This window comes from Diplotaxodon limnothrissa, linkage group LG7 (assembly GCF_057381915.1).
Source record: "Diplotaxodon limnothrissa isolate DT_005_m linkage group LG7, D_limnothrissa_male_GT1.1, whole genome shotgun sequence".
Classification (NCBI taxonomy): Eukaryota; Metazoa; Chordata; class Actinopteri; order Cichliformes; family Cichlidae; genus Diplotaxodon; species Diplotaxodon limnothrissa.
The window spans coordinates 62,115,942-62,142,015 of record NC_140602.1 but is presented as its reverse complement, the minus strand read 5'-3'; the positions used below and the strand labels follow the sequence as shown (position 1 = coordinate 62,142,015).

At 39.3% G+C, this 26,074-nt stretch overlaps 1 protein-coding gene and 1 pseudogene across 1 annotated transcript; one reads left to right on the top strand and one right to left on the bottom strand.

Annotated features, from left to right (window-relative positions):
- The first annotated feature begins 6,352 nt into the window (after window positions 1-6,352).
- Window positions 6,353-21,826, top strand: pdzph1 (PDZ and pleckstrin homology domains 1). The gene is made up of 12 exons (XM_085358622.1): window positions 6,353-6,413; window positions 6,917-9,151; window positions 9,245-9,406; window positions 9,776-9,937; window positions 12,703-12,804; window positions 17,088-17,198; window positions 17,311-17,489; window positions 17,574-17,731; window positions 17,927-17,969; window positions 18,136-18,322; window positions 21,116-21,251; window positions 21,727-21,826. The coding sequence occupies exons 1-12, from the start codon at window positions 6,353-6,355 to the stop codon at window positions 21,824-21,826; spliced, it is 3,636 nt and encodes a 1,211-aa protein (XP_085214748.1).
- On the bottom strand, window positions 12,952-15,566 carry LOC146629470 (uncharacterized; annotated as a pseudogene).
- Window positions 21,827-26,074: the final 4,248 nt, after the last annotated feature.

Below are 26,074 nucleotides of genomic sequence, written 5' to 3'. Positions count from 1 at the left end.
CTTGTGTGGGGGAGAAAAGCCTTCAGTGTTTGGTCTGGATGACTAAGCAAAGTCATCCTTAGTCATCCTGCAGTGTGGCTTGTAGCTGCAAGGGAAGGGTGGAGCAGTGGGTTCAAGGAACAGTATCAGGGGAGGCTTGCTGGCATCCATCACGCTAACCATCAGTGTTAACTGACTTTAACATGCATGATTTAAAAAGAAGTTATATTGAGTATATTGTGATTGACAAGGACAGAGTCATGATGAGAAAAAGTTTCTATGGACTGAGTTAAAAGGAGATCATGCTGAAATAAATATTCAGGAATATGTGAAATGGCAGAGGCCAGAGGTAATGGCGGGACTTGAGACCACTGGCTTAAGCTGTGAAACATGGAAAGTCAGATAGATTTGTAGTGAGGCAGTCAACTTCAATCGGACTGCCGAGGGGCTATTTAATAGCCCCTCAACCTGGACACCATATATGTATGTATATATATATATATATATATATATATATATATATATATATATATTAGGGGTGCAACGATACACAAAATTCACGGTTCGGTTCGGTTCGATACTTTGGTGTCACGGTTCGATATTTTTTCGATACAAAAAAAATGTTCATGCCTTTTTAATTTGTCATTTATTAAAATTATAAATATATATTTTAACTCAAAAGTACAGTTTTTAAATTTAACCCTAACCCTTGTGCGTGTTTTTTATTTTGACAGCGAATGCGCACCTGCGGACCACTTATGTGCAGCCCTGGTTATTTAGCTCATCATATTGCAGCCACAGAAATTCTTTTGTCCATGAAACCATAAAGCTGCACTTTCTTTTTGCCTTATAGTCTGATTTGTCATAACTTCTCAGTTTTGTGGTAAGCTTTTCTTTGGCTGTCACTTCTTCACCCTGACCTGTCTTATTTGGCTCAGCAGAACTAAAATATATATCTGTCTGTGAAGGTCATCGTAGTCAAATATAAATCCTGCTGCTTTTACACACGCACTCACATAAGCTCAGCGATTCTCTGCGCGATCAACCTCTCACATGTTTAAGCTTGCTGCGGGAGATTTCACTTGTCATGTTTGCATAGTAAGCTAACGATTAATAAGACGATGTCAGAGGAATTGGTGCACAAATTATCATCACTCACAGATCAGTGCTGTCATTGCAAAGTGAAAGCAAAAAAACAAGCGCAAATTCAAACGCGATTTCAATATGTCACATATTGACAGTGGCTCACCGATGCCAATGACATAATTACCCAGCTACATTTCTGAAAGAATGCAAAAGCATTGACATATATTTTTCCTTCCTACAATAGCCCGACGGGCAGGGAAGAGATAGATTTTGGTAGCCCGACTGAAAAGATCGCTAGCCCCGGGACGTCGGGCTAGCGATATTGCGAGCCCTGTATCTGATTGAGGAATCACTCATCTTTGGAAAAAGAGAGTTTATTACAGAGAAATGGCTCTTTCCAAAATAAAAGCTATACTATCCGCTTCTTCTGGGCTATATTCTCAGCAGCATATTAAACATATAAGGAGAATCATGTGCTAACAGCTGTCTAAATGACTCGGCTAAAGTTAGTAGCATGCTTGCTTGTTTTTTGTCTGCTTCCACTTGTCTTTGCACTAGGATGATGTCGGCGTAAATGTGCAGTCATATTCGTTGTGTTCCCACTAGTGCTGTCAGCGTTAATCTCGTTGAAATGACCTTAACGCCACAACACGGCAAATCTCCGTTAACGAGCTACCGCCGATCGCCCCGTGCATGGGGCTAGACGGCCAACACGTTAACGAGCTAACTGCGCTAACACACTAGCTCCCACCCATGTAATTGAGCATTGCATGGCACATCCAACATACTGTTTTACTTTAGTGCATGACTCGCTTACCTTCAGGGTCATACGTCACATGAAAACCAAAATAATTCCAAACGCCAGATCTGAATGAGGGTGCGGGAGGTCCATGTTGTAAGGAGAGCTTAACTTCTGTCTCGCTAGCTTGCCCTGCGCTCTTCCTTCTGATGATGCTGTCTGTGTTGAGCGCTCAGTGAATCTGCGTTCGACTACTCCGCCTAGGCTCGACAGTGCAGCCTAGGCGGAGTAGTCAAACGCAGATTCACTGAGCGCTCAACACAGACAGCATCATCAGAAGGAAGAGCGTCTGTGTTGAGCGCTCAGTGAATCTGCGTTTGACTACTCCGCCTAGGCTGCACTGTCGAGCCTAGGCGGAGTAGTCGAACGCAGATTCACTGAGCGCTCAACACAGACAGCATCGTCAGAAGGAAAGTTGATAAAATAAATAAAAAATTTTGTATTGTTCGATACATATGCGTACCGAACCGAAAGCACTGTATCGAACGGTTCAATATCGATACGAATATCGTTGCACCCCTAATATATATATATATATATATATATATATATATATATATATATGAGTAAATATTTCTAAGCATAATGACAATCAACAATATAAACCTGACAGCTTGTGTGGGTCATCAGAAGTGGCCAAGGGCAAAAAGCCTGCTTTTGGTTTATTCGCTCTCTCTGGGCGCCATCTACCGCTCCACCATTGTGCTGGTTTGTTAGGCTATCTTTTGGTTCTTGCATCCTTATTCAACACCTTGCATGTACTTACCCTCGTCCATGCACTACTGATACCTAACACTTTAACAATTTATTGCCTGTTCAATTAAATAAACTGGAAAAGGTGTGTGTGTGGACTCTCCTTTGTTTTTTGCCAACTTGAGCAAACTGGTAACAGTAGGAAACAAACATAGTGACTCCTTTTGTATGCCAATTATTCACACTCACATTCACACCTTTGGACACTTAGAATAACCAATTAACCTAACCCCATTAATTCCATGTCTGTGTAAGGAAGCCAGATTTACCTTTTGGAATGTTTTATAAAGTAAAAAGCAAAGGTTGCATGCTTGTATTGTCTGGTCTCCTTACCCGAAGTGGAAACTGCTCTGACCTGGTTCCTTTCTCATCCTGCATTGAATCATATCTGTTATTAACCTCTGTCTCTCTTCCTCAGCATGTCTTTTATCCTGTCTTCCTTCTCTCACCCCAACCGGTCACAGCAGATGGCCCCGCCCCTTCCTGAGCCTGGTTTCTTCCTGTTAAAAGGGAGTTTTTCCTTCCCACTGTCGCCAAAGTGCTTGCTCATAGGGGGTCATATGATTGTTGGGTTTTTCTCTGTACCTATGAAGCGCCTTGAGGCGACTTTTGTTGTGATTTGACGCTATATAAATAAAATTGAATTGAATTGAATTTCTCTCCAACTGATCTAAAATCTGTAGCTTATCTTCAGTTTGTTTAGAATGCAGCAACTAAGGTCTATTGTCACCATTCTTGTTGACCTTTGTTGAAATTCAGAATTGAATTTAAAATTCTTTTAATTACAACTAATGTCCTGCTAATATAACTGTTCTGTTATGATCCTATTTCTCTTTAGAGGCATCCATACTTTAGCACCTTCATCAAAAAGGCAATAGTCTTTTTAGTGAAACTCAACACTTTGCTTTGGCTCTGCAAAGTGTAATATAAACATTTTAAAAAAGTAAATAATTGCAGGAATCGTTGAGCAAAAGGGAGGTAGTTATTCACAGTTGGTATTGTGAAAAAAGGACATAGAGAGATAGGGGTGAATGCTTTTTAAACATGTAGGAAAAAATGTGCATCATGTGCTTTCTGCTTTCAATTGACCAGTGAAAAAGTATAGCTGAATAAGCAGGCTTAGTACTGCATCATCAGTGGCTGACAAGATTAAGCGTAATAAGCTGCTTAGTATCAAGAATAGAAACAATAAGAACTGGAACAGTCTGAGAGACACAGGCAATGTAGACAGTGGAAAAGAAGCAGCTGTTCGCCGGCAGTCTGTCTATCTTTTCATGTCTGCTACATAAAGGTTTGATAGCAGTCATCAGGATATCACATCAATAGGTAAGTCAGATGTTTTTCTATTTTTAAAATAAGTTTACTTGGTCAACATGATCCCTATAGAGCAAAGCTTTCTAACATTAAACATAGTAACCTAACAGCTAGGGGTGCAACGATACACAAAATTCACGGTTCGGTTCGGTTCGATACTTTGGTGTCACGGTTCGATATTTTTTCGATACAAAAAAAATGTTCATGCCTTTTTAATTTGTCATTTATTAAAATTATAAATATATATTTTAACTCAAAAGTACAGTTTTTAAATTTAACCCTAACCCTTGTGCGTGTTTTTTATTTTGACAGCGAATGCGCACCTGTGGACCACTTATGTGCAGCCCTGGTTATTTAGCTTGTCATATTGCAGCCACAGAAATTATTTTGTCCATGAAACCATAAAGCTGCACTTTCTTTTTGCCTTATAGTCTGATTTGTCATAACTTCTCCGTTTTGTGGTAAGCTTTTCTTTGGCTGTCACTTCTTCACCCTGACCTGTCTTATTTGGCTCAGCAGAACTGAAATGCTTTTACACACTCACTCACATAAGCTCAGCGATTCTCTGCGCGATCAACCTCTCACATGTTTAAGCTTGCTGCGGGAGATTTCACTTGTCATGTTTGCATAGTAAGCTAACGATTAATAAGACGATGTCAGAGGAATTGGTGCACAAATTATCATCACTCACAGATCAGTGCTGTCGCTCTCTATACACAGTTCGCACGATTGCAAAGTGAAAGCAAAAAAACAAGCGCAAATTCAAACGCGACTTCAATATGTCACATATTGACAGTGGCTCACCGATGCCAATGACATAATTACCCAGCTACATTTCTGAAAGAATGCAAAAGCATTGACATATATTTTTCCTTCTTACAATAGCCCGACGGGCAGGGAAGAGATAGATTTTGGTAGCCCGACTGAAAAAATCGCTAGCCCCAGGACGTCAGGCTAGCGATATTGCAAGCCCTGTATCTGATTGAGGAATCATGCATCTTTGGAAAAAGAGAGTTTATTACAGAGAAATGTCTCTTTCCAAAATAAAAGCTATACTATCCGCTTCTTCTGGGCTATATTCTCAGCAGCATAAGGAGAATCATGTGCTAACAGCTGTCTAAATGACTCGGCTAAAGTTAGTAGCATGCTTGTTGTTTTTGTCTTTGCACTAGGATGATGTCGGCGTAAATGTGCAGTCATATTCGTTGTGTTCCCACTAGTGCTTTCAGGTTAATCTCGTTGAAATGACCTTAACACCACAACATGGCAAATCTCCGTTAACGAGCTACCGCCGATCGCCCCGTGCATGGGGCTAGACGGCCAACACGTTAACGAGCTAACTGCGCTAACACACTAGTTCCCACCCATGTAATTGAGCATTGCATGGCACATCCAACATACTGTTTTACTTTAGTCCATGACGCGCTTACCTTCAGGGTCATACGTCACATGAAAACCAAAATAGTTCCAAACGCCAGATCTGAATGAGGGTGGGGGAGGTGCCCTGCGCTCTTCCTTCTGACTATGCTGTCTGTGTTGAGCGCTCAGTGGATCTGCGCTCGACAGTGCAGCCTAGGCGGAGTAGTCGAACGCAGATTCACTGAGCGCTCCACACAGACAGCATCGTCAGAAGGAAAGTTGATAAAATAAATTACAAATGTTGTATTGTTCGATACATATGCGTACCGAACCGAAAGCACTGTATCGAACGGTTCAATATCGATACGAATATCGTTGCACCCCTACTAACAGCTCTAATTTTCACATTTGAATAAGTCACATGTCTGACTTTACTGACATTATTGTCGTTTATTGAAAATCATCTCTTGTCTTTCTCAGAAAAACAAAACAAAAAACAAAAAAACAAAACAAAACCAGGTGTCAGCTCTAACTTGTTAACACACTTTGATGTTTTATCTGTTTATAGATGGTGCTCATTCAGACAAAAGGAGGTTTTTTTGTTTGTTTGTTTTTTGCTTCTTAAGCAGGAAACTGTTTGATGCACATGTTAACTGAGTTGCACAGGATTATATACCAGTGCATAAACTTTCTGTACATAACTGGATATTGCCAGGTTATAATTTTTCCTTTTGTATCAGTTTGTTCAACAGTAATTAGACATTTCAATAATTACTAGTGTTTGTATTTTTAAAAAAAATGGTGATAAATACTGAGAATTAAGCATCTTAATGATTTACATTTTCTGTTTCTTTAATAATTGCTTTCATGTCAGTGTAAAAAATGCCAAGCAAAACATTCATTAAAACAGTCAGAGCAAACTGACATATGATCTGCTTAGTCTGGAATCTGAAAATGTATTGAGCCAAAATGTGTACATATACCCATAAAAAATACAACACTTGTTTGTCTTCGTTCAGTGTTTTGTTTCCCAGCGGATGTGAGACTGTGGTGGATTTCAGAATGAGCAAGAGGGGGAGAAGGAGAAATAGCAAGAGGAGGAAGAGCTCCAGCAGCAACAAACGTGAGTTGGAGCTTGGGAGGACGCAGTGAGGTTAATCTTGTGCTTAGCTGATTCACATTTTTCTCCACACGTGCATACAACGTGCAAGTACTTCTTGAGACCGGTAGAGGACTAATAGCAGCTTCATAATAGTGGGTTTTATGGCATAACTAGTATAATGTTGAATCCTAATGGGCTTTTAACTTTATGGAGAAAAAGCTAAAATAAACAAGCAAAAGTATTGATCAGTACTTAAACCTCAATGCATGAGGTATCCAACAATCAAGCAACCCCAGAATGAAATTCACCAGTTCCAAAGTAATTTTGTAGTGTTGGGAAAATTGTGTTATATCATTTTATTTATGTAGCACTAACTCACAACAGCATTTGAGCTTTATATTGTTACAGTAAAGGGCCTACAATATTAGAAAGAAACCAGAACAAACTATGAGTAAGCACTATAATACTTGTACTGTCAAACATCCTCTAATATAATTATTTCACTATTTTGCTTTTTCTTTCAGAGAGTATCTCACCATACATCTTTAAAAAGCAGAACAAAAGCACTGTCTGCACCAAAGATGACATTGTTGAAAAGGGAGAAACAGACTCTTTTCGAAAGGAAAATGTACTGTCAAGATCTGAAGATGAGGAAAAATACAACAATCCTGAACCCAAGGAGAAAAGATTTAAGCAAGATTATCACTTGAATTCATTTGCACACCAAAAGAGTATTTATACCAAAACAACAAAGGACGAGAAGAACGGAGTGAAAATAGTAACCTCAGTTTCTGTAACAGGAGATTCATCACCAAATATTATGTTTCAGCAGTCACAAGAACCCTTATCTGAAAATCAAATCCACTCACCAATTCCAGTTACTAACATCCTGAATATTAACTGCACTGGATCACATTTAAAACTTCAGCTTAATACATCTGGCAACAAGACCACACTTGTTTTCATGAATAAAAGCTGGTCCAGTACTGAGGTTTTTAAGAGCAAATTTGAGGAGACATGGATGCCAGACAATGAGTCTTCTGAACAACCATTGGATAATGTCACTGATGAGGAAAAAAATCACAACAATAATGACAAAGATCACACTGGAACCACAAGTAAACAAACTGAGCCTTATTGTGATTCAAAATGTGCCAGATCTGCAAATATATGGGACAATCCAGACTGCAGTCAATGCTGTAGTGATGACAAACAACAAGGATCGGGAGACTTTAAACTGGCAGATCATCTATCAAGCCCACCGCTGCTGTTAAATATTAAACCTCAAGGAAAGAGGCAAAGTTTCCATACAAGTCTCAGTTCTGGTGATGGGTTCTGGCACATCCCCCCACCCCAAGAGTTTGCAGATATTAAAAACAATAGTTTAGAAGGTCTGACACAAGACTTAGCTTCTTGTAGAATCAACACTTCTAGTCCAGCTGTTGATAAACGAGGAGACTTGACCTCCACTGAGGAACTTCAATGTCTATTTTGTGCACAAGAAGAAGAAAGAGGGGGTCTGCCACCTTCTTTTGATGAGTTATCACAATCTGACAATTATGACCCAGTGTTCATGAGACCCTTGATGTCTACCAACAGGTCTAGCTTCATGAAAGACTTCATCAATAGTCAGAAAAGAAAATCCTGGATTAGAAATAATAGTATTGCCACCGTCGAACACAAAGTATGTTCATTACCCAAGAAAAGACGTCAAACATTTCCTGGGATGTCACAGGGTCTAGGACTGATGCAGGAAGATCTCCAGCTACCTTACAGAGAATCTTTTTCCTCTTTGGTCATGTGCTCACTTCCCCTCCAGACAGAGAAGCTAGAAAGGACTGAAAAGGGCGATGACAGGTTATCTGCATTTGGATTAGAAAATGATACATTTTCACAAACCAAAGGGAGTTTAAAACAAGTTCCGGAAATTCTAGACAGCCATGCCAGAGCACAGCCATTGCTCAGTCCATTCTATGTGACTGGTTCTGAGATTAATCCTGAAATCATCATGAACACTGAACACTGTGAAAGACATGACTTCAACAGTCAACATGATACTAACTTGAGCATTTATAAGGATATGGAAAGTCTAGACACTGATGATTGTGAATATACTGTTGATCAATGTGAAGTAGCAGACAGTGGATTTGACCAAGAATTTGGAGAAGGAGAATATCACAGTCCAGAGCCCCTTACAGAAGAGCTAACTCGAAGAGCTTTTTCTATACAAGTCATCCCTCCATCCTGCAGTGGCTCAGAGGAACATATGCTACAGAGTCACCCAGAAATACTACCTGCAAACAATGAGGTTAAAAATGCAAACCAGAAGGATTCAGTCTCTTTTTTACCCGGATATAGCAAGTTCTCAGTTCAGACAATAACAGATGGTGCATTTGAGCCAAGTCTCTTGCAGAGGGACTCACAATTATCCCTGGATAGTTGTCTAAAGAGGGATTTTAGAAATGCTGTGGACGACCCATGCATGTCCCTCTTGCAGGACTTAGATGTAGAATCATTAAACTTAAATGAGGTTACAGAGGACATTAAACCTAAACCAACTAGTGAAAACATGGAAGATACCGACCCTATTCTCCCACTGATAAATGAGAGGACAGATTATCTGGAAATCGACACAGAAAATTCAAGACAACCTGCAAGCATATCATCAGGTCCAGCAAAAGATTTTAAAGACACAGAGGTCCTTGCAAAAGAGACGCTTGGTAAAACTAACAGGACTGAAAAACAGTGTGTATCTAAATGTAAGTTATTTCCATTCATATTCATTTAAATTCGTTTCAGCCAATTAGTTATGTAAAACTCACCTATTTGTGATTCTTCATGACCATTCCCAGCTTCTTTAGAGATCAAGGAGCATCTGAAGCCTGTGGTTCATAAAGATTCGGAAACAAGTGGCTCTGAACACTTGGCTAAAAGGCGAAAGCTCTTCAAAGAGAGCAAGCAGTGGAGCTCTGTTGGAGGAAGCTCAATCACCAGTGACATCACAGAGGAATCAGGTGACTTTGATGGAAAGCTTGAACAAATGTCAGGGAAAAAATGTCATAAAGAGTAAGTTTAGTGATTAAATTTGATCTGCCAGTCCTGTAAGTGGTGCAAGCAGAATGCTGTATTATCTGTTTATTATCCATAAAAAGTGACTGGACTTCTTTAAGTTTTGTGAAGATGTTTCACATCTCATCTGCGAAGTTTCTTCAGTTTTATACAACCAGGTGGACAGGTATTCAAAACTTAAGTCGCTTTCTTTCCAAGCTCCTTACACTTCTTTGCTGATTTGACAACTGCAGATATAGAAATGCATCTATATGTAATGAATTGTGCTGTTTAGTGTTCGTTTGTTTGATTTGTGTCTTTCTTTGTTTTGCTAGTATCAGAGGACACGCCTTCTATGGACATAGCATTTCAAGAAAATGAAGACAGGGGCTTTTATACAGAAACATTCCACTCATCAGCATGGATTTTTCAAGGAGATAATGTAGGCTCTGGGGGAATTCATACCAGCCTAACCACCAGAACTCGTGCCGTCTCAAGTAAGCTGTAGCTTTTGTGTTTTTACAAAAAAGTTAACTTTATTTAATTTAATGACAGTAACAGGTCATTTAGTACTGAATCCTAGTTGTTACTGAGAATTACTGAGAAACTCTTGAGTACTGCAGAGATATTACTGTGAATTTAACTTAGCACTACCAGTCAAACGTTTTAGAACACCCCAATTTTTCCAGTTATTTATTGCAGTTCAAGTAGTTCTACTCCAATGAATAGCTTGAAATGGTACAAAGGTACGTGGTGAACTGCCAGAGGTTAAAAAAAAAAGGTAAGGTTACCCAAAACTGAAAAAAGTGCAGCTGTTCGGCAGCAATGGAGGTTGATCAAGCCTTGAAAGCTAGTGCAACTAATTCCTACAGGTGTTCCAACTTTTCTGGATTACTTACAACCCCCTCTGTCTGCATAACAGCAGTGTAGGAACACACTGTGGTACCGTACCCTCGTGAGCATCAGTTGAACAGCACTGTACTGCAGAAAGTAGTGTGTTGCTAAAAAAAAAAAAAACAGTGCAAAAAACAAAATGGACAATGGAAGAGAGCCACACCAGCATAACACTTAAAAATGTACGTCTTCCTACAGATAAATTGCAAAGAAAGTCAAGGTGTCAGTGAGTACAGTGGCACTCATAAACTGGGGCAAACTCTGACAGGAAGAGGTCTGGCAGATGCAAAGCCACAACTGAATCAGAGAACAAGTTTCTGAGAGTTAACAGCTTGCGGCATACAGGACAACAGCTTCAAGCACAGCTTAATAGCAACTGTAGTAAGCAATTCTCAGTTTCAACTGTGAAGAAAACCTTCAAGCTGTAGGTTTGACAGGACAAGCTGCAGAAAGAAAGCCCTCGCTAAGACGTCAGAATAAAACAAAGAGGCTTGCCTGGGCCATGAAACGCTGCCACTGGACTACAGAAGACTGGAAAATGGACTGATGAATCAAAATTTGAAATCTTTGGTTCATCACAAGGAATCTTTGGATGCTGTCAAGTAAGCAAAAGGATGGTTCCACAGTGTGTGGCATCAACTGTCAAACGTGGAGGAGGAAGTGTGATAGCCTGGGGCTGTTTTGCTGGATCAGGGGGTGGTGACTTGTACAGAGTGAGAGGCACCCTGAACAGAAACGGCTACCACAGCATTCTGCAGCACCATGCAGTACCGTCTGATATGTGCCTAGTTGGTCAAGAGCTCATCCTATAGCAAGAAAATCGATTACCTCAGGAAAAAAGAACAAGATGGTAAGCTTGAAAACATGGAGTGACCAGCACAGTCTCCAGACTTACTATCCATCAAGCTAGTTTGGGATGAACTGGACAGAAGAGCGAAAACAAAGCAACCTACAAGAACTTCTGCAACAGATATGGGAAAAACGTTTTGAAGAATATTTGATTGCTATTGTAGAAAGAATGCCACGGGCATGTTCAGCTGTTATATCTGTGGCTACTTTGATGAGTCAAACGTTTAGAATACATTTTGCTCTATAAATTGATTCCACGATTTCTGTGCTTTGCATTGCTTATTTGTAATATGCTTTCATTTCAGAGTGCAATGAGGCATTAAATTGCATAATCTTCTAAAAATCGGGGTGCTCTAAAACGTTTGACCGGTAGTGTACATACAGCGGGTGAAATAAGTATTGAACAAACTAACAATCCTCTAAGTAAATATATTTCTTTCTTTTTAGTAACCTGTCCTGTCTGGAAGTTTTAGCAACCAGATTCATGATCTAAATGCTTTGTGGTGCCAAACACATTTGCTTTGCCAAGAGGAACATACAATTTTGCGTGTGTGTGAGTGTCTGTGTGAAACAGAGAGAGAAAGAAAGAATGTGAGTGCCTGTGCATGGGTGTTTGTCATGAAACGTACTTGATAATGAGGGTGAGAGACTGCAACAACGTCCCCTGGGGACGAGAGACAGACAGGGGAAGACCCCACCCAGTCCCCCAAGAGTGTTGAAAATCCGAGGCCAAAGTGTGTCCCCGCCGGTTTAAGGAAGAGGGAAGCCCACAGCTAAAAGGCAGGAGTGCTAAAGAACCAGAGGCACTAGGCAGCTGACCCTGGCAGAGGCCGGCCATCCCAGCACAATCCGAGGAAATGACCTGGGCGCAATCGGTGGAGCCCCAATGCAACAAAAATGTCCAAGCCAACCAGGCAGCAGGTCAGCAATCACACCAAATCGCCCAGCCAGGCACCCCAGAGCCAGCAAATGCCCATATCCTGTGGGTGGGGCAACAACAACCAGTGGATAGCAGCAGGGAGAGGAACCCCCCCCACCCCTCATGAAGCTGCACAAAGACAGATAACCATCCACATCCACCCTGCCCTTCGAAGTGCGGATGAATGGATGATCCCCAGAGCCAACAGCAACCCTGGGATGCAGTTGGCTTGACCCTGGAACACCAGCCAACCTCTGCCCCAGACAAGGTGCAGGAAACACGGGTGCATGAAGACCTGCCTGCTCCTATCTCTGCTTGTCAGTGTTAAACGTGGCCCGTTGGGTGTATGCGTTGGGGTGTGAATTGTAAATAGTGAGTATGACTGTGTAAAAAGTAGAGTGCTATTAAAATGACGATTTTGTGTCATTTTCTCATTATTACACATAAATTAATTCATGTACATATTTGGTTTGATTGTGTACATTGGATATTTACCTAGAAAATTGGTGATGAGTTCAATACCTTTTTTACCTGCTGTGCATATGTACATTTTGCTGCTCTTGTTAAACATCTCTTTCATCATCTTCAAACATCTTCCAGTTCGAGAGAGGACTGTTAAGATCAGCAAAGGGACAGGAGAATATCCCTGGGGCTTTCGAATACAGTTTTCTAAACCCATTGTGGTCACAGAGGTTGACACAAGTAAGTAAATTTCTATATCATAGTGCTGACTCAACTGCTTTGTAGTTGTTATTTTGCGTGTTTTTTTTATTTTCTGGAATTTAAGCATTGCAAAAGTAACCAGGATGCAAATGTAATTACACATTTCGTGGACCTGCTGTTTATCCTCTACCTAATCACACGAGCCAAGGTGTGAAAACAGGTGTGGGCCACAATCAGGGTTTCAGGTGAATCCATTGTGAGATCTAGCCCCAACCTATCATGTGATTTCCTGAGGTCAGATGGCCCAGGATGTGAGTGGGCGTTTAGGCGTCTGGGAAGGGATCTCGAAACTGGATTATAGATGGCAGACAGTTGGTGTTGTAAGGCACCGCCTCTGTTCAAAGAAGGTCGTTTACAGTGGACATAGATGGCTTCTTTCACTCCTCATTCAAACCATCTGTCTTCTCTGTCCAAAATGTGAACATTGGCATCCTCAAAAGAGTGATCTTTGTCCTTTAGATCCAGATGGACAGCTGAGTCTTGTCCCATCAAGGTGGCTCTTCTATGTTGTGCCATGCATTTATGGAGTGGCTGTTTGGTTTCTTCAATGTAGAGGTCTGAGTATTCCTTGCTGCACTGTACAGCATACACTACATTGTTAAGGTTGTGTACGGGAGTTTTGTCCTTGGAATGAATCAGTTTTTGTCTGAGTGTGAGGCTGGGTCTGAAGTACACTGGGATGTCATGCTTGGAGAAGACTCTCCTGAGTTTCTCTGATAAACCTGCTACATAAGAGATGACAATATTGTTCTGCTTGTCCTGATTCTCCCTAGTTGTGTCTGACCTTCTGCTCTGTGCATCTTTGCTGATTTGTCGAAAGCCCAGTTAGGAGAACCACATGTTTTAAGAGCTTTCTTTACATGTGTGTTTTACCCCCTTTCCCCTTCTGGCTTAGAGGGAACATTTTCTGCCCGGTGTTGTAGGGTCCTGATTACTCCAAGTTTGTGTTCCAGAGGGTTTAAGTTTAAAGATATAATTAATCCACTGTTATCTTCTTCAATGCCATGTGGCAACAGTGCAGAGCAGCTACCTGATCTTTGGTTTGTCTGTTTGGGAGCTGACACAGTCTCTAAGTCTACACAGCCAGTGATGAGAGGTGTGTAAGATTGCAACTCTGCTTCCTGGTCCCAACTCTGGATAGTCACGTTTTGGGGGAGGGGTTTATAAAATTGGCCAGATCTCTAGAAATGAGACCCATCCATGAGCTGCTCGATCCAAAGTGGGATAGATGTTTTCTCTCCTAACAAGACTGGGTTTTCTGTAGAAAATTTCCCAATCATTTATAAAGCCCACATCATTTTTGGACACCACTTGCTAAACATGTCATTACTGGTCCAATTGGGGAGGCAACCAAAGAAAACAACTTTGGTGATCAACCTATCACTATTAATTAGCTACATACCACAGACCTTCAAGTTGGCAGTAGTTAAAACTATTACTTAAATAGCCGTCACTTGACTGAGCGGTCTTAGCTAATTATAGGGCAATCTCCAACCTTCCTTTTGTCTCAAGAATTCTTGAAAGAGTACCCAACAGCTAACTGATCATCTGCAGAGGAATGGCTTATTTGAAGAGTTTCAGTCAGGTTTCAGAGCTCATCACAGCTCAGAAACAGCTTTAGTGAAGGTTACAAATAATCTTCTTATGGCCTCTGACAGTGGACTCATCTTTGTGCTTATCCTGCTAGTCCTCAGTTCAGTAGTCGATACGATTGACCACAACCGCCTCTGTCAGTGCGCCCCAGGGCAGCTGTGACTACAATGTAGCTTGCCATCACCAGTGTGTGAATGTGTGTGTGAATGGGTGGGTGACTGATTGTGTAAAGCGCTTTGGGGTCCTTAGGGACTAGAAAAGTGCTATACAAATACAGGCCATACCATACAATACAACAACAACAACAATAATAAAAATAATAATAACAACAACAACAATATTGTTGCAATTAGAGCATGGTGTAAGAATTACAGGTACTGCGCTGCAGTGGTTTGAACTGTATCTATCTAATACATTCAGGTAAATGGAGAGACCTCACCACACACTAAGATTATGTTTAATTCAGCTATAGGTTAGTAAATGGCCTGCATTTGTATAGCGCTTTACTCAGTCCCTAAGAACCCCAAAGCGCTTTACACTACATTCAGTCATTCACCCATTCACACACACATTCACACACTGGTGACGGCAAGCTACATTGTAGCCACAGCTGCCCTGGGGCGCACTGACAGAGGCAAGGCTGCCGGACACTGGCGCCACCGGGCCCTCTGACCACCACCAGTAACACGGGGTTAATATCTTGCCCAAGGATATTTGGCATGCAGCCAGTAGGCAGCCTGGGATCGAACCACTGACCTTCTGGTTAGTGGCTGACCTGCTCTGCCACCTGAGCTACAGCCACCCTAGTGTATAGTTTAGCCCTAAAAATCTTAGAAATATTGAATCCAACTGGATGTTTACTCTTGATGACATTACCTTGGCCTCCAGTAGCACTGTGAGGAGTCTTAGAGTCAATTTTGACCACGATATGTCCTTCAATGCACATATAAAACATCACTCTGCAGTTAATCATAATTTATTATTATTCTCTGACTCTCTTGCACTACTTGTCTTTGTCCTGTATTCCTCCCCTCACCACCAAATGGTCGTGGCAGATGGCTGCCCCTTGCTGAGGCTGGTTCTGCTGGCGGTTTCTCCTTATTAAAAGAGAGTTTTATCTTCCCACTGTCACCAAAGCACTTGCTCATGTAGGGCGATTAGATTGTTGGGGTTTCTCTGTTTTCTCTGTATTATTTTAGGGTCCTTACCTCACAGTATAGAGTGCCCTAAGGCAACTCTTGTTGTGATTTGGCACTAAATAAATAAAACTGAATCAAGAATTAGGTATAAAACATGAGTTAGTAAAAAACTGCAAATTTATACTTTACTTCTTGTTTTTTTATATACTTTATTTTTATTGAAAGTTTTATAATTTTGACATTCATCCACATAAAAAAAACAAAAAACATAATACACACTGACAACAACATCTTGGCACAGTGAAACCCTCATATCTGCCCGGTCTGGGGGAGCTCCCCTCCACCTCTTTTTAGGTGTCTTCAGGTTTTGTGTTACTGCTGAAGTCTACGTAGCACTTTACAGTCCACCCCTGGTGATGTTCGGAAGGGTATTTCCAGTCTATTTTATGCCTTCTAAAAGCAGTGGCCACATCCTTAGCTGGCTTTTCTTCTTCCAGTGGTTGCATTAAAAAATATTTAGCTAAACTCTGGTTATATAACCCACCACCCATCATCCCACATTTCCACCTTCAACAAATCTCTCCCACTTCCTCCAGTTTTTATGAAATTGGTCCCTTTTGAGATTCAAAAGAGATGTAAGTTTTTCCATTCTGTATATTTCCTCCATTATTCCTATCCAATCTTTCTTTGTTGGGTGCTCTTTCTCCAGCCACTTCCTGGTAAGAGCTTTTTTACCCGCTCCCAACAGGATATTTATCAAATATTTGTCCCTTAAGAAGACTGCTGATGGGATATCGCCCAGATACACAGTACAGAAATCCAAATTTAATTTGAGACCAGTCACCAAGTAAATTGATTCGACCATTTCACCATTTCACTGCAGTATGGTTGGATTACTGGGCATTTCCAAAATATATGAAAGTGATCTGCCATATTTTCCTCACAGTTTCTCCAGCAGCGTCTCTCGGTTGACCAGTTTGTTTGTATTTTATTTTGGGGGTTATAAAAAACCTAATAACATTTTTCCCTTCAGTAACCCGAACTAGTGGTTTTCATCTGTGTTCCACATATATTTAACCAACTTTCCTCTGATATGTTGACTTTAGCCTCCATCTCCCATTTAATTTTAATATAATTGGTTGATTGATCTGTGATTGCAGGTTCTGATAAAGTTTAGCTATCAATTTATTTTTAATCTTCCCTTTATAAGCTTCTAGTATAAGGGGGACTAGGCCTCCACTATGTTCTTCTGTAGTTTTTATGTTACTGTTGAAATAGGACCTGACTTGGAGATAGCTGAAAAAAAAATCTTGGTTTTCCAAACCAAATGGGCTCAGCCCTATGTATTTAGAATGGGAAGGCAGATGAGCAAAAATCTAACTCCACAAAAAGGTTGTGTAATACTTGAAAAAATTTCTGTGCAATTATGTACCGTAAGGACTGTGTTTGCTTTTCTGCTTGTCATTTGTTTTGATAACTTACATCGTGTTGTTTCCTTGTTAGTTTAACATTTATTTATTTCTGTTTCAGATGGAGCTGCAGAGGAAGCTGGGTTGATGCTAGGAGACTATGTCCTAGCTGTCAATGGTATTGATGTCACCAGCATTCCTCATTCTGAAGCTGCTGATTTAGCCAGACAAGGTGTGTTGTGCTATAAACAATAAAGCACATTTGTGGAATGGATTCATAAAGAACCAATATGGAGGCCAGAAGGGTAAATTAGATGGTAACTGTGATATTGTTGATATTATAGGTCCAGATGTTCTGACATTGACTGTTGGTTCAGACATTGCTCGTGGTCCTAACGCACCGAGACCAGCCTGTCGTGGTTACCTTCATAAGCGTACTCAGTCTGGTCTGATTAAAGGATGGAGAAAGAGGTGGTTTGTACTGACGCATGACTGCTGCCTTTACTACTACAGACACAAACGGGTAAGCATGATACAGGTCATCAAAATCAAACAGTCCACAAAGAAATTTTTGTGTACTTTTGGCGCTACTTCATGGTCATTACAGGATGAAGGCAAAAGGCAGGCACTTTCAGCAATAAAGATGGAAGGGGCTGAGGTGGGACCAGACACTTCACTTGGAAAACCATTTGTGTTTAAGTGTCATCCTCAGTCTGGTTTTCGAGTTTACTTCTTCTGCGCCACTTCCAACCAGGAAATGAAAAGGTAGAATGACAGATATAACTTTCCAAACCAAACATATTTAAAATATTTTTATGTACCATTTTCTTTTTCTGTATTCTGAATTCTAATTGCAGTTCTTTAAACTGCAGTCTATATTCTTTATTTCTTCAAAAAGCGAAAGAGAGAAATTGAAATAAAAACCATGTTTAAAATCTTATTTGTCTTGTTGGATTCCAGATGGCTGGAAGCAATGGAGAAATCTACCCATACCATTACACAAGTAAGTTCTATATTTTCATAAATCAAAGAGGGCTTGTTACAGAAAATGTTCATTTAATTGCATATAACATTTACCTCAGATTGGAGTAAATAGGTCATGTTGTTGATTGTGGTGGCTTACTACCAGTTTAAGCTTAAACTGATCTCAAATAACTCTTATGTTTTAGAACCATGTTTGGGTGGATGTCACTAAACACAACTCTAATCTGCCCCCGCTGGCTGTAAAAAATCCAGACTGTCTTGGATTGCTTCATAAAATGGATAAAAGCAAGGATTCCTGGGTACAGCACTACTGCATTCTGAAGGATGGGTGCCTCTACTTGTACAGTGGCATCCGTGCAACTCACGCACAAGGTACAGCTCTACATCATGTTTTAAACACTGACATGGAACATAGCAGTGGCAGTTCCAGAATTATAGGAAGGGAAAAATATTTCTGAGAAAAATAATGACAGAACTGGTGTTTTATTGATTTTTTTTTTTTTTTTTAGCATTTGGCAGGTGGTACTGTGATGTCTGTCTTTGGTGACAGGGGTTGCTGCAGCACCCTCAGCACCCCTGCTTCCCACAGCCTTGGACAGTTCTGTTAAAATGTTTAATGTTGATGAAAAAAGGCTGCAAAAAAATTGACTGTAATTATAAAAACTATTTGATGTCATATAAATGTCACAAGCAGAAAATGCCAGAAAGTACCAGTGCTGGGCTCTCAACAACAAAACTGAAGTTTGCAATAAGATGTTAACAATCAGTAAAAATTAAGGGTGTACTATCAACTATATCATTTTCAAAGTCAAGATTCCAGAGTTTAAGCTAGTCTTACTTATACAGTGTTGATCAAAAGTTTCAGACCACTTGAAAAATGGCAAAAAACATCATATTTTCCTTGGTTGGATCTTAACAAGGTTCCAAGTAAAGCTTCAACATGCAACAAGAAGAAATGGGAGTGAGACAAAACATTTTTCTGAGCATTCAATTTATTGAAAACAATGCTTAAACTGAAACTGGCTGTTTTACATCAAAAGATCAGGACCACACCTTCAAAAAACCCATAACCCCCCCCCCAAAAAACAGAAATCAAAGATCCAGACATGAACTCAGTAATGAGTAGCTCCGTTATTGTTGATCACTGCAAAAATTTGTTGCGGAATGCTTGAAGCAAGCGTTTCCATGAGGTGAGTGGGAACATTTCTCCAAGTGGTGAAGACGGCTGCACAAAGCATTGGCATCTACTGTCTGAAACTGTTGTCCATTTTTGTAAACTTCTCTTGCCATCCATCCCCAAAGGTTCTCAGTTGGATTAAGATCAAGGGAACATGCAGGATGGTCCAAAAATGTGATGGTATTCTCAACGGCATTAACGTTGGAAACATCCCATGTTTGGTGCTCTTTTGCAAAATCCAAACAGTCAGTTCTGTGGCGTTCAAGGAGACGAGGCCTTTGAAGATGTTTTTTATTTTTGAAGCCCTTCAGTATCAGATGCCGTCTGATGGTTATCAGGCTGCCGTCGGCACCAGTAACGGCCTTAATTTCGGTCGAGGATCATCCAGTGTCTTGACGGACAGCCAACTGCATCCTCCGGCTCATTGCTGGTGAAATATTTTTCGGTGTTCCACTTGACTTTTTTGTTCCATAACCCTCAGGATCATTTAAGAAATTCCAAATGACTGTCTTACTGCATCCCACCTCAGCCGTGATGGTGCGCTGCGAGAGACCCTGCAAAATATGATTTTAAACTTTTGATCGGGAGTGTACTACAGGTGAATTAACAGCTTACTGAGCTTTATGCAATAGCAAATATTTTCGTCTCTGTACACTAAAGGTAATAGTTATAGGAATAGAAATAGAAATTCAACTTCTTTTCTCAAAATAGAATTACTTTTGTCAAAAGTGTAACTTTAGTCTTAAAATGATCAATAATATTCTTTTTTCTTAATGTGGCCCTAGTACTCGTCTGTACATTTAGAGTGGTGTTATTATTACTTATCTGCTCCTCTGTGTATTAGGAATTCAATCGAGTTTTTTAGAGACACTTCTACTGCCCCAGTTTTTAAATTCAAAGCCAATCTCATAGCAAAAATTGGTATATTCATTAGAAAAGCAAACTATACGCTCATTTTCATTAATAGGTTTATTTGTGTCAGTTATCATGACTTTATAACCTATACATTTCTATAGGAGTAAATAAACTGCCACAGGAGTGTTTTAAAATCTGTCTGTGAAAATTTTTAACTCTTTGGTCATGTTATTCTTGTCCTATTTTATTCCTCTTTTATGTTGGGGAAACAAATAAATATTCACTCTAAAAAATACTGTTCTCATAAACTTTGTTCATGCTCTTTATCTCAACAACACACTTGACGGGGAAACGTTAATGTGACACAACAAAAAACATCAGCGCTATCATCAGCATTGGCTGTTTCTGATAAGCTGGCAACAGTCAACAAGGCTGATTTTCAGCTCATATATATATATGTGCATCCACAGCAAGCGGCAAGTTGGTGACAGCCTATTTCATGAACTGGTGAATCAAAATAAGGATCGAATAAAGGCTCAAAGGAATTCTGTATATTAAATAATGGATCTCTGTGGGTTTGTTAGACCCATGTTCAACATGATACAGATGTTCTAAAACAGGTCTGTGTGCAATGGTGAGAAACAATTTATTGTATACACTCTTCTCTAATTGGCCAGAAACTGTAGTACAGAAACATACTTTTTCACCTTGGTCTTATATAAATTATTGTAACAGCCACCGTGGAGCTTTTTTACTTTCTGTTTCATATTAGTTTTATGCCTTACCAGCATGAATGTAATGACATAAATACAATGTAAAATGTCACTAATGTTTATTCCCATTTTTATTTTTTAGGTAAGGACAAGTAAGCCAATCACTCAAACCTATTGGTTATGTCTCACAGTGTTTTGTCCCTTAAAATCTCACTTCAAGTGTCTGCATAACCACTTACCAGTTAAATGAAATTATTTTTAGAATAAATGCTGAAAGGTGGTTTTGCTCTTTTGATTGAAAAAGGAAAGCAAATACATGACCTGCTGCTGCGAATGAATGATCTGGTCTGGTGACCTTCCATTGTGACTACATTTGTGAAAAAAATGGAACATATATTCATCTTATCATCATTTCTTCAGGTGGCATCTACCTTCAGGGTTACATGGTGCGAGAGCAGTCTTATGGAGCCAAGAATTCAATCATTGAGCTGAAACCTCCATCTGATGAGTTCAGAACTTTCTACCTGTGTGCTGAAAACGCAAATGAAAATAAACGGTGAGGAACTGACTCTTGTTTTATTCACAGGCTTAGTACGTGAGCTTGTTGGCTGACCAGCATGTCTTCTTAGTACTAGGAACAGCAACCCCTGTGATCTTGCACTTAGTACACCTGTGTCAGTATAAGAGAGCTTTGTATGAGTGCGGTTTAGGTATCAAAAGTGACTGACTTGTAACAGCGTCTTCTATTTGACCCAACAACGCCAGGGACTGTGGTGACATTCTGTTACTCTATTTGTACACAAAGACATCTTTCTAGTGTGTTTTTGTTGTGTCTGCTTCTCAGTGTGCTGCTGCTGCTGCTGCTTCTGCCCTCCGACTCTCCACTCTCTATCCCAGTGTGCTGCTTAAATTAGACGACAATTGCAGGATTTATCAAACTATCTCGTACATAAGCTTTTTTAAATATATATATTTTTAAAAACAACAGTTGAAAGATGCTGTCATGTTGACGTTTCTGTTTTTCTTTACAGATGGATTATAGCTATCAAAGCTTCAATAAAGAAGTGGCTGCCTTTACACCAGGCACTTCAGCACTACATGAATGGACCACCAGAAGAGACCAGAATGTGAATGAACATGTGTCTGTAAATACTGACAGAATCTTGTGGATCACTGATTAAGCCTCCTGTTTGCAGACTGCTATACTTTCCATATGTGAGGGACAAGATTATTTATTTGATTTTTCTTTCTTCTCTTTTTTTTACACTGCTTACTTTCAGCCTTGTTCATTTTTTATAATTCATTGTGGATATTTGCAATGGATTCTAATTTTTTAGATCAAGGTTGTATACGCAAACAAATGAGGCGTAAAATTTATACTCTATAAATAAATTTTATTATGATTAAAAAACAGTCACATGGGAAAAGTCAGTACATCGCTAAACGGTTCAAATATCACATCGATCACCTTCATCTGTGTAGACTGCATTAAAAGGATTACATGTTTGTTTCCATTTCCTGTGATGTATTATTTTACCTAACTAATCTTATACCTAAAAATACCTTATACCTTTTCATTGTTTTTAAACAACCATGTTCTTTTCCTTTGAAAGCATCCTTTACACGTCCTGTATGCCTGTCTCTATAGACAGCACCAACTACTTAAGAATGCTGAGGATTTTGCAGGACGGTGACATCAGGCTTATAGGCAAAATAATATCTGGATATTAATAAAATTACTTCTGATATTTTTCATTTTCTTAAAGGAAATGTGAGTCATTTTATTGTTTTCTGTGTGCACGTACTTCAGTTAAAAAATGTTTTTAGATAGCTTCGTAAAACAATTCACAAGATTAAAATTAACAACAGACTCAGTGAAAACAAAAAGATATTGATTACATCAGTTTAGCTAATTGCCCTTTAATCTTTAGCCATTTTGTTCTGTACTTCATTTATACTGTGTTGTGAATTCCAAAAACTCTTTGGGCAGGTTTCATTTTTTTAAATTTTTTATATCACATGTTGACATTTCTATGCTTTTATATTAATATGGTGTTTTTATACCAGTTTTCCTTTTGATACTTCCCCCCACTGTAGAACAGACAGAAATGTATTACTGTCACTGTAATAAATTCTACAATCAAGTCCTGAGATTTTGCTTCTTACATTTAATTACCATCCATTTCTTACAAATGTTATGATTCAAATTAAATTAATTTATGAACTCTTTCTGCATTCAGTATCTTCCTCGAGGACACTTTGACATGCAGGGATTGAACCACCAAACCTCGGATTAGGAGATGTGCTACTAATATAGTTTCTTGAATAATAAATAGTAAGATATTCCTGCTTTACGTAGGGCTTTTTTGTAGAACAACAGAATAGAGTAGAATTTTTTCCAGTCTAAATGACGATCCTCTAATGTAGTGAGATGCAATTTCCTCTCCAATTTGCAAGTTTTCTGCTTGTATTTTATTGTCTTGTATTATGCGTTGTATTACTGGCCTTTGAACATTTTGTTCCTTCTACTATAGTCACTCTGAGCTGTGTGTCTTCTACATGGTAGTCTAGCTGACAGTGAGCTGTTCATGCCCCTTGCACACAACCTTCTATTAAAGTGACTGCATGCAGTTCAGAATTGAGACTTAATGCGCAACTAAGTAAGATAGTGGGATGACTTTTTTTTTTTTTTTAAAGTGACCCAAGTTCTTTATGAAGTCATCATATTCAATCATTATTGGGGTGTCTCCAAAAGCAGCTTTCAATACAGCCACATTGTCAAATAATCTTTTACTGCAACATTTACAGTGATCTCCATCGCGCTCAATAGATAAAAACTTTAGAAAACTTCTTTTTTTTATCAGCTGAAAGAAATAGGAACATTTTAAAAAGTGATCACAATAAAGTACAAAAAAGAACTTGGCTACACAGGAGATCTACATTACCTTTCACAGCATATCACAGACTGTCTGGCTATTTAAACTGTTGTATAAACTACTGAATTTCACATCCTCTACTGCCAAAGGTTTTTCTTTTAGGTAAAATTTTTTACCTAACTTAAGTCACTCATATTGCTAATTAATATTTGTTCCCATCAAGACAAACATTAAAGTTCATAGAGGAAGGTGTAGTGTAACATGTTAAGAGATCACTAATGTCAGCTCACACAACAACATTAAAAATGTGAAAGTCTTTTTTTTTTTAATTATATTGTTATATTATCATAACCACTGCATTATTATTTTGTTTCCACCAAGTATTTGTGGATAAAGTGAAATGCACTTAAAAAAGAAATGAAAATACACTTGTTGAAAGGACATTTTGCAGACTACCCAATTTGAATTTGCTTCATCTGAGTCTGGGCCAAGTTGAGAATATTCGTATTATAAATATTCAGAAAGAACTAACTCAAAATTCTCTTTCTTTACACAGCTTTTTAGACAAAAACAACACTTTCTAAAAGCTAAATTCATTTAGAAATGTGCTTGTTTTGATCATTACATAATTAATATTACAGTATTTATGATGTTTTAAATGGTAATAATTATTGCTCATCATAATTCATAATTTCTGGCTCTCAGATTGTATTAGAAAGTTACAGTGGCATACAGCAATGCGACTGACATGCTCTATGGCTCTGACCTGAGAATGTTGAGATAAACGGTCTCACAGATTGCACCTCAGATTATTTCATTTTACGCAACAGAACTTGGGAGATGCCATTATAACATTAAATTTAGATTTCACAAAGGCTTGTTACAGCTTAAATTAATAAATTTTACACTGATAAATGTAACAAAAAACACAAGTTCTGAAACAAGAATTCACAATTTCAATTCTTTCAAAGAAGCATGTCCAACGGTGCATACTCAAGGGGTGTACAGATCTGTAAGTGTTTAATGGCTTACTTATATATACAATACTGTTGTTGTAGTGTTTTCTATAGGAACACATAGTTAGTGCCATGGTGGTGACAGAAGCAGAGAATTCCAGAGACAGTCTGTAGCACATATCCAACAGTGCAATACGTCCAGAAAAAAAGTGTTCTGCAACAGAGGGACTGAAAACTCAACCATTACGAGCTGTAAGGGAAATCTACACACTTATTAAAAACACATCTCACATCTGTACATACTGCCGTCATGAACAATGCAGAAAACAAATGATGCACTGATACATATTTGCTACAATAAGCAATAAAGATTTACAAGAAGTGAAGTGACACTCTCTCACACTCTATCTGTAGTGGAAGACACATGGTCATTTGGTTGAATTTCATCAAACTACACGATAATCCTCCATTCTGTCCAGTGTGGCTGCAAATTGAGTCTCTTAAAGAAGCATGGCAAACTCTGCATCCCTCTAAAATTCTTTCTCATGCCTTTCATAGTCACATTAGTAAGCGATACCAGCGGTCTAAGGAGATGACCAAATAATTGAAGCATCCTTAGTTAAAGTCTGACTGGAGATATTTTACATGTCTTTCCTCTGTCATTTATATTTACCACCTTTCATCAGTTATTGGATTCAATCAAAAGTGAAAGTACATACACTACCAGTCAAAAGTTTGGACACACCTTCTCGTTCAATGGTTTTTCTTTATTTTCATGAACATTTACATTGTAGATTCTTGCTGAGGGCACCATAACTGTGAATGAACACATGTAGAATTATGTAGTAAACAAAAATGTGTGAAATGACTCAAAAGATGTTTTATACTTTAGAATCTTCAAAATAGCCACCTTTTGCTTTGATTACTGCTTTGCACACACTTGGCATTCTCTCGATGAGCTTCATGAGGTCGTCACCTGAAATGGTTTTCCAACAGTCTTGAAGAAGTTCCCAGAGATGCTGAGCACTTGTTGGCCCTTTGCCTTCACTCTCATCCCAAATGATCTTGGGTTTAGGTCAGGTGACTGTGGAGGCCAGGCCATCTGCACTCCATCACTCTCCTTCTTGGTCAAATAGCCCTTGTGCAACCTGGAGGTGTGTTTGGGGTCCTTGTAATGTTTTCAAAAATAAATGATTGTTCAACTAAACACAAACCAGATGAGATGGCGTGTTGCTGCAGGATGCTGTGGTAGCCATGCTGGTTCAGTGTGCCTTCAACGTCACCAGGAAAGCAGCCCCACACAAAGACACGGCGAGTGGAATCAAAGATCTCAAATTTGGACTCATCAGACCAAAGCACAGATTTCAACGGGTCTAATGTCCATTCCTTGTGTTTCTTGGCCCAAACAAATGTCTTCTGCTTGTTACTTTTCCTTAGTATTGGTTTCTTAGCTATTTGACCATAAAAGCCTAATTTGAACATAGATGTTCTGCTACTGGGACTGTTGTGTGGCATTTATCTGGGCTCTAATCTGAGGTGCTGTTAAC

What these genes read in the sequence shown, in the direction of transcription:
- pdzph1 (XM_085358622.1), top strand. Translation starts at nt 6,353, where the DNA reads ATGAGCAAGAGGGGGAGAAGGAGAAATAGCAAGAGGAGGAAGAGCTCC. An exon ending in CAGAACTCGTGCCGTCTCAA is followed by an intron (nt 9,938 to 12,702) that starts GTAAGCTGTAGC and finishes AACATCTTCCAG; the next exon opens with TTCGAGAGAGGACTGTTAAG. An exon ending in TCCAACCAGGAAATGAAAAG is followed by an intron (nt 17,732 to 17,926) that starts GTAGAATGACAG and finishes GTTGGATTCCAG; the next exon opens with ATGGCTGGAAGCAATGGAGA.